This window comes from Larus michahellis, chromosome 15 (assembly GCF_964199755.1).
Source record: "Larus michahellis chromosome 15, bLarMic1.1, whole genome shotgun sequence".
Lineage (NCBI taxonomy): Eukaryota > Metazoa > Chordata > Aves > Charadriiformes > Laridae > Larus > Larus michahellis.
The window spans coordinates 277243-291576 of record NC_133910.1 but is presented as its reverse complement, the minus strand read 5'-3'; the positions used below and the strand labels follow the sequence as shown (position 1 = coordinate 291576).

The 14334-nt window shown below is 59.8% G+C and overlaps 1 protein-coding gene across 1 annotated transcript; it reads left to right on the top strand.

The window, feature by feature from the left end:
- The first annotated feature begins 587 nt into the window (after positions 1-587).
- LOC141751755 (adenylate cyclase type 10-like) lies at positions 588-14320 on the top strand. The gene is made up of 21 exons (XM_074609108.1): positions 588-616; positions 1095-1183; positions 1713-1901; positions 3035-3139; positions 4025-4063; positions 4468-4611; positions 4937-5142; positions 5582-5675; positions 5982-6070; positions 6640-6831; positions 6945-7066; positions 7658-7734; positions 7825-8014; positions 8848-8900; positions 10370-10523; positions 11230-11422; positions 11959-12045; positions 12478-12761; positions 13374-13510; positions 14191-14269; positions 14317-14320. Exons 1-21 carry the CDS (start codon positions 588-590, stop codon positions 14318-14320), a joined length of 2556 nt encoding a protein of 851 aa, XP_074465209.1.
- The last annotated feature ends 14 nt before the right edge of the window (positions 14321-14334 follow it).

Sequence of the window (14334 nt, the reverse complement as noted above, 5' to 3'; positions counted from 1 at the left end):
AGATGAAAAATCCATGGCATTTCAGGCTCATCATGATTTGACTCATTGGAAAGGAAGGAGAAGGGAAGGAAAAGGGGAAGGGGAAACAAAAGGGGAAGGAAAAAGGGAAGTAAAATGAGAAAGCAAAGGGGAGGGAAGGGAAGGAAAAGGTTGGACTGCTGTGCTGTGCTCCCATTGGTCGAATGTGGAGATTGACAGTGGCAGCGGGCCAATGGAGCGGTGCAACCCAAGAAGGAGGGGGCGGGCGATGGGGCAGCGGTGGCCAATGGGCGCCCGTCGTGGGCGGGCCGGCCCGGGGGAAAATGGCAGCCGGCTGGAAAGGGGAGCGGGGCGGTCGGGGCGGAAAGCAGGGCCCGGCGGGGGTGGGTGGTTGGGCCGGGCCCGCGGGGCCGCTGCGAGCACGTGGTGAGGCAGCTGGAGCATGTGAAGGTGAGTGGGCGGCCCCGAGGGGTGGTGGAGGGGCCGGTAGGGCCCTGAGTGGGGCTGGGAGGGCTGAGGGGGGGCATTGACGGGTGGGAGGGGGGTGTCTGGGCCCGGCTCCCCGCAGGGTGCCTTGGTCCTGGGGGGTTTGGGGTGCGGTGCCGGCGATGGCGGAGAAATGGAGCCCGTCAGGGTGGTAAGAAAGCGATGCTCGGGCCGTGCTGGTGCCGCCCCGGAGGGACGCGGGGCCGGGCCCTCCGCAGTTTGCCAGCGCTCCCCGCAAAGTGTCGGTGGGGCCCTGGGTGTGCCGGGCTGTGGGGTGTCTGCTGTCCCTCAGCGTCGCCCAGGGGGGCTGCAGAGGGGGGCGAAGCAGAGAGGGGAAGCAGAGAGGGGGAGCCGGTTTGTGGCCTGACCCGGAGAGTGGGACTCCTGCTGCTGGGGCTGGCAAAGGGGCTGGCGTGGCTGGTTTTGGGGCTGAGAAAGAGAGGGAGTTGTGTGGCTTTGGGCTGAGGAAGAGGGCTGGAGATGAAATCCGCGCCAGGCCCCTTCTCTCTGCGCGGAGGATCTGTCCCAGCCCCGCTCCGGAGGGGCAGAGGTGAGGTGGGGGTCCCCCATCTCATCCCCCTTGGCTGGGTGTGACAAACAGGCTCATTTCTCCTCTCTTCTTTTCCCAGCGTCACCTTCTGCGGCACGGCAAGAAAACCCTGCATGGCTGATTCCGCTCACTGCTCAGGTAGTCGCATGCCTGGGGCGAGACACGTTGGTGAGTTCAGGGTCGCTACAGATCTTCCCCGTCAAAGCCGCAGAAAAGGCAAATTTGCTGCCAGTGCAGAAAAGCTGATGAGGAGTTTTGTGCTTGTTTTTGTGCGGCTATGTAGTCGTTTGAGGACCAAAGGCCTCCAAGAGAAGCGTTATAAAAACAGGTGTTTTTATTAATACTAAAGTGAGAAGTGTAGAGTAACGCGAGGAATGAGTGCATTTTTTATTAGCGTCGACAGCTCTAGATTCGCCAATAACAGCACTTCAAAAGCGCTCGTGTCCAGGGCGCTCTGAAAACCATTAACTAATTAATCCGGTGCCAAAGGCTGAGAAATCATTTCAGGAGCTCAAGTCTTGGGATGTTTAATGAAGTGAGATGGAGCCTTTCAAGTGGCGGTAACGTGATGCTGCTGGAGAAGTTGTTAGAGGAGAGCAATTAGTGCTTTCCTGGGAAATACGGGCCGTATTTATTACAGCACCTCACGTACGCATGCGTCTATCCTGCCGCAGCTGTTCCCCCTGTCCTGCCGCAGCTGTTCCCCACTCGCCTTCCTCACTTCCTCTTCCTCACACTTTCAGGCACGTCAGCATCAGCAACCAATTCCAAGCGGAGCTTCCCGACCTCCAGGACCCAGCCCGTTTGGAAGAGGAGGAAGAGGGAGCGTCGCTGGTCTGGAAACCCTGGGGCGACATCGAAACCAACCCGGAGACGCAGGAGAAAGGTTTTTCTAACGCTTCTCTTCCACTTTCACCCCACCCAGGGATACGATGGGTTGAAAATTCCACCTTTTTGGGCTTCTCTCCCTCCTTTTCTTGCCCGCCTTCATGTTCGAGGGAAGGAGATGGCTGGGTTTTGGTGGGAGAGTGACTAAAGAATAACGGGCGATGCTCTCGGCAGCGTCTTCCATGAAAAACAGGCGTTTGGAGCTGTCCCACCTCATCTGCGGCGCCCTCGGGAGAGGGGAGTTTTCAAGTGCCTCAAGTCCTCATCTCTACACCTGGGAAGGCTTAAAAGCACCGAGACCGCTAATCCCACATAGGCTAGCTGGCTATGAAGTACATATTTTCCCAAATTCAGACAAGAGAGTTCTAGAAGTGCAGTTTTCCCCAGCATTACAAGAGAAGTTAGTGCTGTGTCGCTCACAGCAGGACACCGGGTAATGGCGGTGACAGACGGAAGATGTCACTGCGAGCCAATTGTGATGCGTGAGGTGAGTTGCCGGGCAAGCGATGACCTGCAGAGGAGGCCACCGCCTGGTGACTGTGACCACCCCGGGAAGGCGGAGGGCTAGTCGCCCCGCACAGAGGCCCCGGGCTCAGTGTGCAGCTTGCACTGTGCAGTGAGGTCCTCGTCCTCCTCCCGGCTGGGCACGGCCGTCTTCTCCTGAGGTACCCCGTGTGCCACAGGGCGCTGACGATGGCTTCTGCCTGGGAGAGGAATCGTCACTACGGGGACCTGCAGAAAGCAGTCGCTTTCCTCCCCTCGCTCCTTGCTGATAGCTCCCTCAGGAGCAACGACACCGCTCAGAGTGTCCACGGAGTGCTGCTCTTTGCGGATATCTCAGGTGGGGGGAGCAGGGAGGAGCAGCCACGGACATGAGCCATGTGGGGACACAGCAGGCCCTTTGGAGCCCCTCAGACAGAGTGGTCATCTTGTCACTGCTGAGGTCTTCTGCTGGGATGCCCACAGAGAGCGGGATGGGTGACCTTGGGCGGTCCATCACGGCTGCCACCAGTGCGGAGCTGGCACGGGAAGGTGTCCCCTACAGGCTCTCGGGCCGGGCATCGTGGAAACTGCTGCCAGGTCTTTTGGCCCACATGGGCATTTCCTGATTTCTGGATGTCCCTGTTCCAGGTTTCACTGCGTTGACCGAGAAATTCGTGCAGAGGAGCGGCGTGGACAGAGGCACTGATGAGCTGGCGCAAACGCTCAATGAGTACCTGTGCGACATTTTGGAGGGTAGGAGCCGTGCTGCAGGACTGTGTGGCATCGGGCCGTGATGGTGGAGGGTGGAGGCAGCCTGGTCCTGCCTCCTTGGAAGGGCTGGGGCTTTCTGTGAGGAACAGCGAGCGCAGCCAGGGTCTGCTGGCGGGTCAGCACCAGCGCGGGTCCTTTCTGCTCCCCGCTGCGGCCGAGGAGGCACCCACTTTCTCAGCAGCCACCTCGGTGCCTCTGGCGTGAACAGCCGTCTCAGTGCTGCGTCAGGGCCCAGAGCAGGCTGAGGGCATCCAGCAAGTGCTCCAGGGTCTGGAGCGTCTGTGCTATGAGGAAAGTCTGAGCGAGCTGGGCCTGGTTTGCCTGGAGAAGAGAAGGCTTGCGGGGGGGACCTTAGAAACGTGCCTACAACCTGAAGAGAGGGTGCAAAGAGGACAGAGCCAGGTTCTCCCCAGTGGTGCCCAGAGTGGAACAGGAGGTTCCCTCTGTGCATCAGGAAACACTTTTCGACTGTGAGGGTGACTGAGCACTGGCAGAGGTTGCCCAGGGAGCTTGTGAAGTCTCCCTCCTTAGAGCTATTCGGAAACCATCAGCCACCGTCCTGGTCAGCTGGCTCTGTGCAGCCGGGCTTGAGCAGCGGGGCTGGACCAGATGGACCCCAGAGGTACCTTCCAGCCTTCACCTTTCTGAGGTCTGGTGGCATCTGGAGGCCCTGCCTCCCTGCCTGCTGTGCGGGTACAAGGGCTGTGACCACCGTGAGCCTGGGAGAGAGGCCGGAGCGGTGCTTTCCTGAGCTGTGCCCCACAGTGCACCCTTGCCCCGGTGCTCCCCGCAGGCAGAGGGCCTTGCTCGGTGGCTTCTGGAAGAAGGTGTCCACGTGACTCTGCCTTTTCTTCCCTCTGTCCACAGAGTTCCTGATTTTTGGAGGAGACATCTTGAAGTTTGCTGGTAGGTTCTTGGGACGACGATAACCTCGGGCACTGAGCTGTAGCATTTAACTCCTGTGGCGGCCGTTTGCTCTGCGCTCCTTCTCAAGAGGCTCTGTGCAGCGCCTTGAGCCAGCTCTTTGGCCACGCACGCACCCCTCCAGCAGTGCCCTCTCTCCAGTGCTGCAGCTGCAGAGGAGCGCTCGGGACAGGGGGTGTCACCGCTGCCAGCCGTCTGCTGCTGTGGCTGGCCCGGGATAGGAGAGGTGTCCCGGTGCCCAGGACACGGTCCTCCAGGACGATGGCCTCCCACAAGCCCATCTTCCTCCGCACGGCAGCTGGTTTCTGCTGTCTCTGCAGAACCAGACTGTAGGTCGGGGAGAGTCAGGTCTTGGCAGAGCCTTTACCTTCCCTCCCTTTCCCCAGGAGATGCTGTGCTGGTGCTGTGGAGAACACCACCCCAGGAGGTGGCCAGGACCATCAGCCTGGTGCTGCACTGTAGCCAGCAGATCCAGAAGAAGTACGGAAGACGTGACACAGATGTGGGGCAGAAGATCCAACTGAAGATAGGTACGGGTGCTGTGCCAGACGCAGCTGTGTGGCACTCTGCCATGCCACAGGGTGCTTCTGGTTTGCTGGGCTTCTGGGGCAGGCAGCTGGGGATGACGCCTGGCGCACTCAACACATTCTCAATGTCAACTCGGTTCGTCTATTTCTAGACGCCTGTTTTAGGGAATCGTGTCAGCGTCTCCCCGAGGAGGAGGGAGGATGCTCTACCCCTCCGTAACGCCCCTCTCCCCGCTGGGCTTCAGAGGAGCTTCTGAGCAGCCGAGATGCTGGGGGCTGTGGAGTTCCAAATGTTCCCTGTGTCAGTTCTGCTTCTCCTTCTCCCCAGGGATCTCTGCAGGGACCATGAGCCTCCCGGTTTTCGGAGATGAGAGCTGGCAACACTTCTGCATTTTTGGCCCGTGCCTGGCTGAAGTTCGTGACGCCAAAGAGGTTGCGGGTGCAGGTGAAGTTGTCCTCTCGGCCACCTGCTGGGAGCTCTGTGAGCAGCACCGGCTGAGGATCAAGCATCTCGCAGGCACAAGAGCTGTGCAGGCAGGTGGATGGGTTGGCCTCGAGAGCCATTCTGAGGGCCTGGGCCTGGCCATGAAGGAGGGAGGTGTTGGAAGGCTGAGGAGATGAATGTGGAGAGAGTTGTAGGTGGGAAAGCGGGCAGGCAGGGGAAGGTCTTGTCCTTCCATCTCAAGGGTAACCGTGGGCTGGGCTTTCTTGCTTTGAGGGGTCAGGAGGCGCTGGGAGGGTTTGAGCCCCAGCAGCAATGTCCTCTGTGGGCCATGGAGCTGTGGTTGCTTGGAGATGGGCATGCTTGGAGAATGGCTGTCCAGCTCCGGTGCTTCTGAGGAAGCACTGCTGTCCCATCCAGCCAGGTGGGCTACTTCTCCCCTTCTCTGGGCAGTGACGGTGGAGGGCAGGCTCTGTCCCCTGGGAGTCCTGGGGAGGCCAGTGGCAGTGCTTTCATTCTGTGCGTCTTCAGGTGACGGGCATGGATCCGATGCCTTGGTCCGAATGCCAAGACGCCTTATGCAAGCTCGTACAAGACCCAGTGAGACACTGCTCAAAAAGGGAAGGTGAGTGCCCACTTCCCCTTGCTCTGTGATTGTCCCGAAAGGTGGGGCTTTGCTGCTTCAGGGGCCAGAGAGGAACCACCTCCTCCCTCTTCCCTCTGTCCGTTAGCACTCAAGCTGTTGGGCCTCCCAGGGCGGTGGCTGCTGCCGCCTCCTCCTTCCAGGGGAGAGCTCTGCCCTCAGCATCTGGAGGTGGCAACATGAGCAAGCGCAGAAGACTCTTTCTCCCCCACTTCGAGGGCCAGGCCCTGCTTTGCAACAGCTCGTAGTCCCGTCCACCCAGCGACCACCTGCCTTTTCTCTCCTCAGGTGCCATGAGGCCTACTCTTCTCTTGCCCAGTGACCTGAACGCCAAGGATGTGCTTAGGAAGTACATACCAGTCGCTGCTCTCGGGAAGGTACGGCAAGGCCACCGCTGCTGGGGGCTGCATTTTCGGAGGGCAGAAGAAGTGGTGCCTTGCAGAGATGGAGCTCTTACGGGAACAGACCAATCAAAGAAAATGCGCCCTGCGATGACAACGCAGGGAAACTGAGCCCAGGGGCACCGGTGCTGCACCATTGTCTGCGTTGTCCTCAGAGAGACATGGGTGGCAGGAGGAGGACTCCTGTCCCTTTGTCTTTTCCGTGGCTATGGTTCTGGGTGTGCCGCAGACACGACGGTGGGATAAAGGGGAGATTCCCCTGAAGTCCCTGGAGCATCCCTGAGGGTCTCCCCTCATGTCCGTACCGGTCCCCAGATGGCGTGTTAGCGGAGCAGCCTTCTCTCCTTTGTCATTTGTGTTATGACTCGGCGTCTGCCTGCCGCAGGCTGGGCGGCCTGCCCGCCCTTTTGCACCGAGAGGAGGATTTATCCCTTCCTCTGCTATTACCCGCTATCGCCAGCACGCCTGCGCTCCCTCGGTACTGGTGTGGGCAGTAAGAGCCCGGGAGAGCAGGCTGGTGAAGCCGTCGTGCTCTTGTCTTCCAGCTCGATGCAGGACTGCCCATGGATCTCCTCTCTGAGCTACGGCCAGTCACCTGCATCTTTGTCCAGCTGCAGCTTGCTGCAGGTACCAGCTCGGTGCATCTCAGCACCGTCCTCAAGGAGGCCAGCAGGGTGATGCTAGAAATCCTCTCTCCTCACAAGGGCCACATCAACAAAGTCCTCCTGTGTGATAAAGTGAGTGGGGGGGAACGGTGGCCTCCCCCAGCGCCAGAGGGTGGGCAGTGAGCGCGAGGGAGAGACTCCCTCTTAGGCGCTGTAGCAACATGTTCCACATCTGTCCTGGGCAGGGCTGCACGTTCCTCTGCGTGCTGGGACTCCCTGGAAACAAGCTGCCCTGCGAGAGCCTTCACGCCCTGCAGAGTGCTCTGGAGATCTTCAACTCGTGCTCCACCATGCTCGAGGAAAGAGAGTGAGTGTGTGGCGGGGGTCGGCGGGGTGCATGCTGCCTGGGACGGCGCAAGGGGGCTTCACAGAAAGAGATGTGCCTTCTAGCTTGCTCTCCCTTGTCCCTGGCAGGAAGGAGGCAGTGCCCTGAGAGGTGCAGGCAACCCCTGGGCTCAGCCCACGGCAGCCAGACGGAGTCCCTCCAAGCACACTCTGCTGGCCACCGCGCTGGAAAGAGCCCTCGTGAGGGCCAGAGGCCGCTGCGGCCAGAGGCAGGCCCTTCTGGGCCACTGCCCTATGAACGGGGATGGGGCCCAGCCACCTGATCCCAAGTGGCTGTCATCGCCAGGCGGTGACATGGCGGGTGCCTTCTTCCCTCTCTCTTTGCTCACAAGAGGGCTGTGGCCCTGCACGTGCTCTGCCCCTGCCCCTTGTCCCTTGCAACCTGCAGATGTTGCACCCCTGAGCTCTCCACGTCCCCGAGACCCACGCTGGCAGGGCAGCACAGCCGGTGGCCCAGGCTGGCACCGAGGGGAGGTGTGGGAAGGGATGAAGCCAGGCGGGCAGGACTGCGCCTGGGGCGCTGCTCAAGCCCTGCTGTTTCTCTGTGTGCCAGGACAATGTCTGTGGCAGTTACCAGAGGGACGATGTTCTGCGGAGTCACTGGCCACCCGCTGAGACACGAATACACAGGTATTGGCCTGGAAGGGTGCCGCGGGGCTGGCGGCACGGGCCACACCGACGCATGCTCTCTCTCTCTAACGCGTGCTCTCTCTCTGGCAGTCCTTGGCCAGAAGGTGAACTTGGCTGCCCGGATGATGGTGCACTACCCTGGGCTGGTGTCCTGTGATGCAGTGACCTACGCCGCCTCCCGGCTGCCCGCTTCCTACTTCAAGGAGCTGCCGGAGAGAGAGATGAAAGGCCTCAGGCAGCCTGGCCCTGTCTATCAATACGTGGGGGTCACCGAGGAGAGGTGAGTGTCCTCTGAGACGGTCGGAAGCCCTGGCATGGCAGGCTTTTTGCCCCTCTCCCCTGCTGTCTCCAGCCGCTGAGAGAGCGGGAGTGAAACCAGAGGGATGGGGAAGGTTTGTCTGTCTTGGTAGACACAACCTGGCCTTGTGGGCTGGGTCTAAAGGGCTTTGGGCTGTGCTTTCCCTGCTGTGCTTGCTCCACCACATGCCCTGGGAATGCTGACCCAAGGAGTTTTCTGTCCCAGCTGCTCCGAGCAGGAAGCTTTGGGCCAGTCTGGTCCCCATGGGGAAACGTGGACCATCGGGACACTCTTCCTCAGGTCTTCCTGCAGAAATCTCAGCTCTTCTGGGCCAGGATTTCACCTTCCCTTTAGAGGACGGTTTGAAGGTTACCACTGCCGTCTCTTTGAGACTGCGGGAAGACTTGAGCCAAAGGTGCCAGGTGCTTGGCATCCCAAGCCCTTCAGGGACACAAGTCCCCCTTTCAAAGACGCTTGGTGTTCTTGGCCAAAGTGGTAAAGCTGTCTCCCAGCCAACAGCACGCCCTGGCTTCTTTCACATGTCTTCTCCTGTTTCTCTGGGTTTGGCCTCTGGGGATGGACTCTTGATATGTTCTCCTGTCCCACCGTGGCCGCTGGGCTTCTTTACGCTTGAAGCTGTCGTAGCGTGTCAGCTTGAACTTTGGCTGGGAAAGCGTGCAGGGGATAACAGCCTGCTCCAGAGAAAAGCCGGTACCCGAGGAGCACCTCCTTCCCTACCACGCCAGGCTGCTTCTCTAGGTCCCCTGGCTTCTCACCGTCTCATTGACTTGTGTTGTCTTTTCCCCTGCTTCTAGCATCTTTGGCGTGGGTCTTACCAAGAAGAGGTCGGAGTACGTCCCCTTGCTGGGTAGGTGGAGAACGCCTTGCTCTTCTGAAGCCCAGGTTCTTCCCCTTGGTAACTTTTAGTGCCTTGCTGGGAAGGGAGAGGCTTTTACCAGGGATGGTGTTGCCTGCAGCAGCCCTAAGAAAGCGCCGCCTGTCTTGGTCTCTGCTTGCTTGATATCTTTGGGTGGAAAACGAGGTGGGGCGCCTGCTGCTCCCTGCTGTCTTCCAGACCTGGTAGGAAGGTTGCTTTCAACTGTGGAGCTGCTCACAGCCTGGGGGCTAAACTGATCCCTGTCTTTGGGGTCAGGAAAGAGATTTCCTTCTGCCAAATCGATGGAGAGTTTTGACGGTGGGTTCTCCTCCTTGTACTCCTCAGAGCTGCTTTCTTGGCAGCATCTGGGCGAAGACACGGCAATGTCAGGAGGCAGGGGATGCCTGTATTCACTCGGGGTCTTGCCGAATGTTTTGGGCCCTGTTGTGGGTTAACCCCGCTTGGCAGCTCAGCCCCACAGAGCCACTCGCTCCCCACAGTGGGATGGGTTAGAGAATCGGAAGGGTTAAAGTGAGAGCACTGGTGCGCTGAGACACAGACAGCTTAATAGGGAAAGCAAAAGCTGCACACACGCCCAAAGCAAAATCAGGCATTCATTCACTGCTTCCCATGGGCGGGCAGGCGTCTTGCCATTTCGAGGAAAGCAAGGTTTCATCACGTGTGACGGTGACTTGGGAAGACAAATGCCATCACTCCGAATGTCCCCCCTTCCTCCTTTCCGCCGGATTTTCTTGCTGAGCACGGCGTTGTATGGTCTGGAATAGGCCTTTGGGCAGTTGGGGTCAGCTGTGGTGGCTGTGGCGGCTGTGCCGCCTCCCAGCTTCTTGTGCACCCCCAGACTGTTCGCCAGCGGGGCAGCGTGAGCAATGGAAAAGGCCTCGACGCTGCGCAGGCGCTCTTCAGCCATAACTAAAACCTGGTTGTGTTATCAACAGCGATGTTTGGTCACAAATACAAAACATAGACCTGTACAGGCTATTGCTGAATAAAATTAACTGTAGCCCGGACCAAACCAGAACGGGACTGACGACGCTGCCTTAGCTACTGGGAGGTGCTGTGCAGCTCACGGCACAGCGAGGAGATGCTTTGAGTCTGTCTGGGACGCAGCTGCCTGAACCGGCTGCAGTCATCCCTTACAGTCTCGTGCTGGATCGCTGCGGGGAGTCGCATGGGGCCGGCAGAATCTCCGTGCCTGTGGGATAGGGGAGAGGGCGAGGGGGCTGCGCTGCGGGGCAGGCAAGCAGGTGGCCCCGTGACTGCTCTGAGGAAGGCAGAGGTGCCCAAGCGTGGACGAGCAGGTGGGAAGGAGGCCTGGGTGCCGGCAGGCTGGCCGATGTGGTAGCGGGGAGGGAAGCTGCGGTGGAGGGTGCCCGCAAAAGGGACGGCTCTTTGCTTTTCAGCACGCCCCCAGCAGCTCGTCCTCTGGTTTGTCTTCGCAGGTCGGAAGCAGGAGACTGACCTCTTTGTCAGCTGCTTGAACGCCTATAGGGATTCAGGCCAAAGGAACATCCTGGCGGTTGAGGGCACGATGGGCTGTGGAAAGAGCCACTTACTTGCTGAACTGGCCTCTCTAGGCCAGGATGCTGGCCACAGGTACAGGTTTTCCACCTGTAGCTTTGGGACGCTGCCCCTGCCCATCCCCTGACAGCCGTGGAACGCTCCAGCCCCTCTGCCAGGGTACCTGGCCCTTGGACTGCAGCCTCCCGACAGAGCCTCCTGGAGACACTGCCTGGGAGCACCTGCGTGCTCCGCTCCCGCCTCTGCCTCTTTGGGGAGTTGGAGGTGGCTTCTGGAGCCACGGCCTTTCCTCCTTCACCCCTGGGTCAGGCGCAGATAGAAGGAAAGAGCCCAAGCTCAGTGCTTTTCATCCCACTCCAGACCCCAGAGACAGCAGGGCTGCCTGTCTCAGAAGCCCTGCTCGCCCTCGGCGTGTTTCCCAGGAGGAGCACGGGGGCCTGTGCTCTGGCAGGCAGACCGATAAGGTCTGGAGCCCAAAGGCAAACCCACCACTTGCTCCATTCTTGCCTCTCAGCCCCGTGAGTTCCTCTGCAGGGGGCACGTAGGGAGACCTAGGCCGGCGCTGCAGAGACACAGGCTCTGGACCCGGCTCTCCCGCTGGCTTGGCAGCAACTGCCCCTCTGTGCCCTTTCTCGTACGAGGAGGGAAAAGCTTGGCCTTCTGTGGGAAGCGCTTGGAGATGGGGGGCTGAAGAGCTCCCCCCAAAGGGCACCTCCACCCCTCTTGTCTTAGAAGGCTGGGGCTGTGGGGAATCTCAGTGCCTTTTGCTTTTGCACCGCAGGGTGTTTGCCCTGGAACTACTAGAGATCGACACGAGGCAGCCCTTCTCTGCCATCCGCATGCTGATGGCCAGGGCCCTGGGCCTCCAGGACTGTGAATCGCGCGGCGACAGGCAGCGCGTGCTGAAGACAAAGCTGCAAGGGACAATCGAAGAGAGCAGCTACTGCCTCCTCAATGACATTTTCGGTGTCAAGGTGAGAGCCAGAGGCCCCTGTGGACGTTGAGAAGGCCTTCTCCTGAGCTTGTCTGGGTCTGACCTTGAGTGGGCACGCTGCTGGGAGTGCCTTAGCTCCGGGGTGGGCATTGCGGGGGTCACAGTGTGCATTTGCCATGCCTGGGCCCGGGGGGCTCCCTGTCTGTGGGGCTGGTGTCCTGCGCCGCATCCGCAGTGCCCGGTGCCTTGTTCGGCACCCTGGAAGTGGCACTGGAGAGAGGCTGTTCCTGACCTCGTGCCGAGGTCACCGCTGTGCGAGGGGTCTGCCCCAGCCAGCCCACGATTCCCACAGCCAGAGAACCGGCTCAGCCCAAGCCCCAGCTCTGCAGAGACCCTCAGCAGAGGGCCTTTGCTTTAGGCTCTGGGTGGAGTCCCCGCTGCGGCTCCCTGCCCCTGTGCTGGGCAGAGGTGAGGTGCTGAGGCTGTCAGAGACGGTGGGCTCTGCGGTCTTGCGTGCTGGGTAGGTGTGCCGAGCCCCGGAGCCGTGTTTCTCCCTGACTCTGCTTTTCTGGCCAGTTCCCCATTTCGGACAATGTTCGCGAGATGGATGAAACTCAAAGACAACTGGAATTGCACTCGACTCGGGTGAAAGTGCTGGAGAAGGTGAGCATTTCTCCTTCCTTCCCCCTGGGTCAGAGAAGGAAAAACCCTGCCGTCTGCGGGCTCTCACTGAGGTGTGAGCAGGCGGGATGACTGCGCACCTGGGTCATGGCCCGTCAGAGCCCGAGAAAGCCCTCGCCCCCCCACTTCCCCCCGCAGCCCCACAAACACACCCGAGGACTTTCCTCCCGTAAAGTGTGCCCTGGAGGAGGAGCAATGTCTTCTGGGTTCCCTTGCCCGAGCTCCCTCCTTCTGCAGGGCAAGTGATGTTAGGTATGACCCTCCAGTCTCAAAGAGTCAGTAAGCTTCCGAGCGGGAAAGTGGCTGGGGAGAGACTTCAGAGCATCCTCTCAAGAGACGGAGGCTAAATCTCGTCCCCTGCAAGACAGCTGAGAATCCACTGGATTCCCCTCAGAGCAACCTGCTTTTTTTCAGACCCTTACAGGAGATTTTGGCATATTTGTCATCGACAATGCCCATTTCATCGACCCTGACTCCTGGTTCATCATGTCACCCGTGCTCCAGAAGGTCTCCCTCTTCATGGTCATGAGCTTAGCCCCAGGCTACGAGATAACCGAGAGCTTTCGCAAAGCCGCAGCAGACAACGCCACGTCCCAGAAAATCACTTATCTTCATCTGGACAAGCTGAAAGCTTCAGTTGTGATGCAGAAAGTCTGCAAGGACCTCGGAGTGGTCAGCATCCCCAGGGATCTGGTGAGGTAAGTTGGAGGCAGGGGAGCTCTTCCTGAGGGCCTGAACCTCTGCTGACCGTGGTAGGGAATCAGGCCCCCAGGCAAGGGAGCACAGGGCCGCTAGAAGCATCCCGGACTCTAGCGAGTGCCAGGCGTGGGCGGCTTGTTATGCCTCACCCTGGTGGGTGCGCGCTGAGAGCGGGCAACTCCCGAGACACCCAGCCTGGGAGGTGTCAGCCTTGGCTGCCGCACAGGGAGGAAGGGAGGAAGAGTCCTGAGCCCAGCTGTGTCTGGGTGTGAACAGAAAAGGCCTTGGTCTGGGTGGCTGGGCTGTGGGGGAGATTCCCCGGGGCAGAGGTCCATCCTCTCCAGGCTCCTGAGGAGAAGAAAGGCAGGGCTCGCTGCTCTGCGCTTTGGGCATTGTCCGCAATTCTTTTCCCGTGGACTTCGGCAAAGGCTGGAGGGTTCAGGGGGCACAAAATCCCAAGGCAGTGGGAGGACGATCCCTTTCCAAAGTGAGGCGTAGCTGTGATGAAGATGCTGGCTACCCTGGTATGCCTGAGTGACTGGCCGCCCAGCTGAACTGTGTTTCACCTTACTTTCCTTGTGCTGGTCCCCGACGGGTCTGCTCCTGTGCAGGTTCCTGATCCGAACCAGCTCAGGGATCCCATATTACTGCGAGGAGCTGCTGCGCTGCCTTCGTGCCAACGACATGCTCCAGTTCTGCACCCGGAGGCAGTCTGGAAAAGCAAAGGACAACTGGGAGAGCCTGATCAGTAAGCACCTTGGCTGCGACTAGCGAGTTGCTGTGGCGTGTTCTCCACAGCAGAGTCTTGCCCCGTTGTTCCCCCATGGCTCTGGGCAGAGTCAGATCTTGGTCTGGCGGAGGTGTGGGCTCCTGTGCGCCTTGCTGTTGGGACAGGCAAAGCAGGGGCAGTGAGTTCTGGTGGCTCGGAGGGACCTACATTCTTGGGGCGGGGGTTGTGGGGCTAAAACACAGGGGAAATCCTTCCGAAGCACATGTGCTTGTGGTGTTTCTTAGGCATTCCAATGGGCATGCAGTTTAGCTTGGCCAAAGGCTAGCTCACTTGAGAACAAACCCCAGCTTGAGGTGAGGGACGAGCCCAGGAAACTTGAATGCCAAACCATAAATCCCCACAAGAGTGCCGGTAACGGAAGAAAACGGTGGTAATGCCATCCGAGAGAGCAATGCCAGCCAGAGTGCCGCGGCCTTGGGAAGAGCCAGGACTGAGGCCACGTCTTGCATTAGCACCAGCAGTTTCCCTGGCTGGGAACTGGTGGGAACTGTTTTGCTCTGCTTCATGACCACCACATTCAGGGCAGGCACTGGACCATGTCAGGGGCGACTTGTCCCATCCCAAGTGAATCGTGAAGCGCTCGCGAGCTGCAAGTCGCTTTGCGAACTGCCTTATTGGTGCTCTCTTGCTCCGCCCAGCATCTGCAGCCGAGGCTTCATCCCTCGCAGCAACCTGGAGCTCCGAGGCGCGGAACGACGGGAGGGTCTGCCTCCTCAGGCCAGGCGTGACCCTGGAGAACACCGCGCTGCCCATCCCCTTGAAAGGTAAGGAGCCGAGCGCCG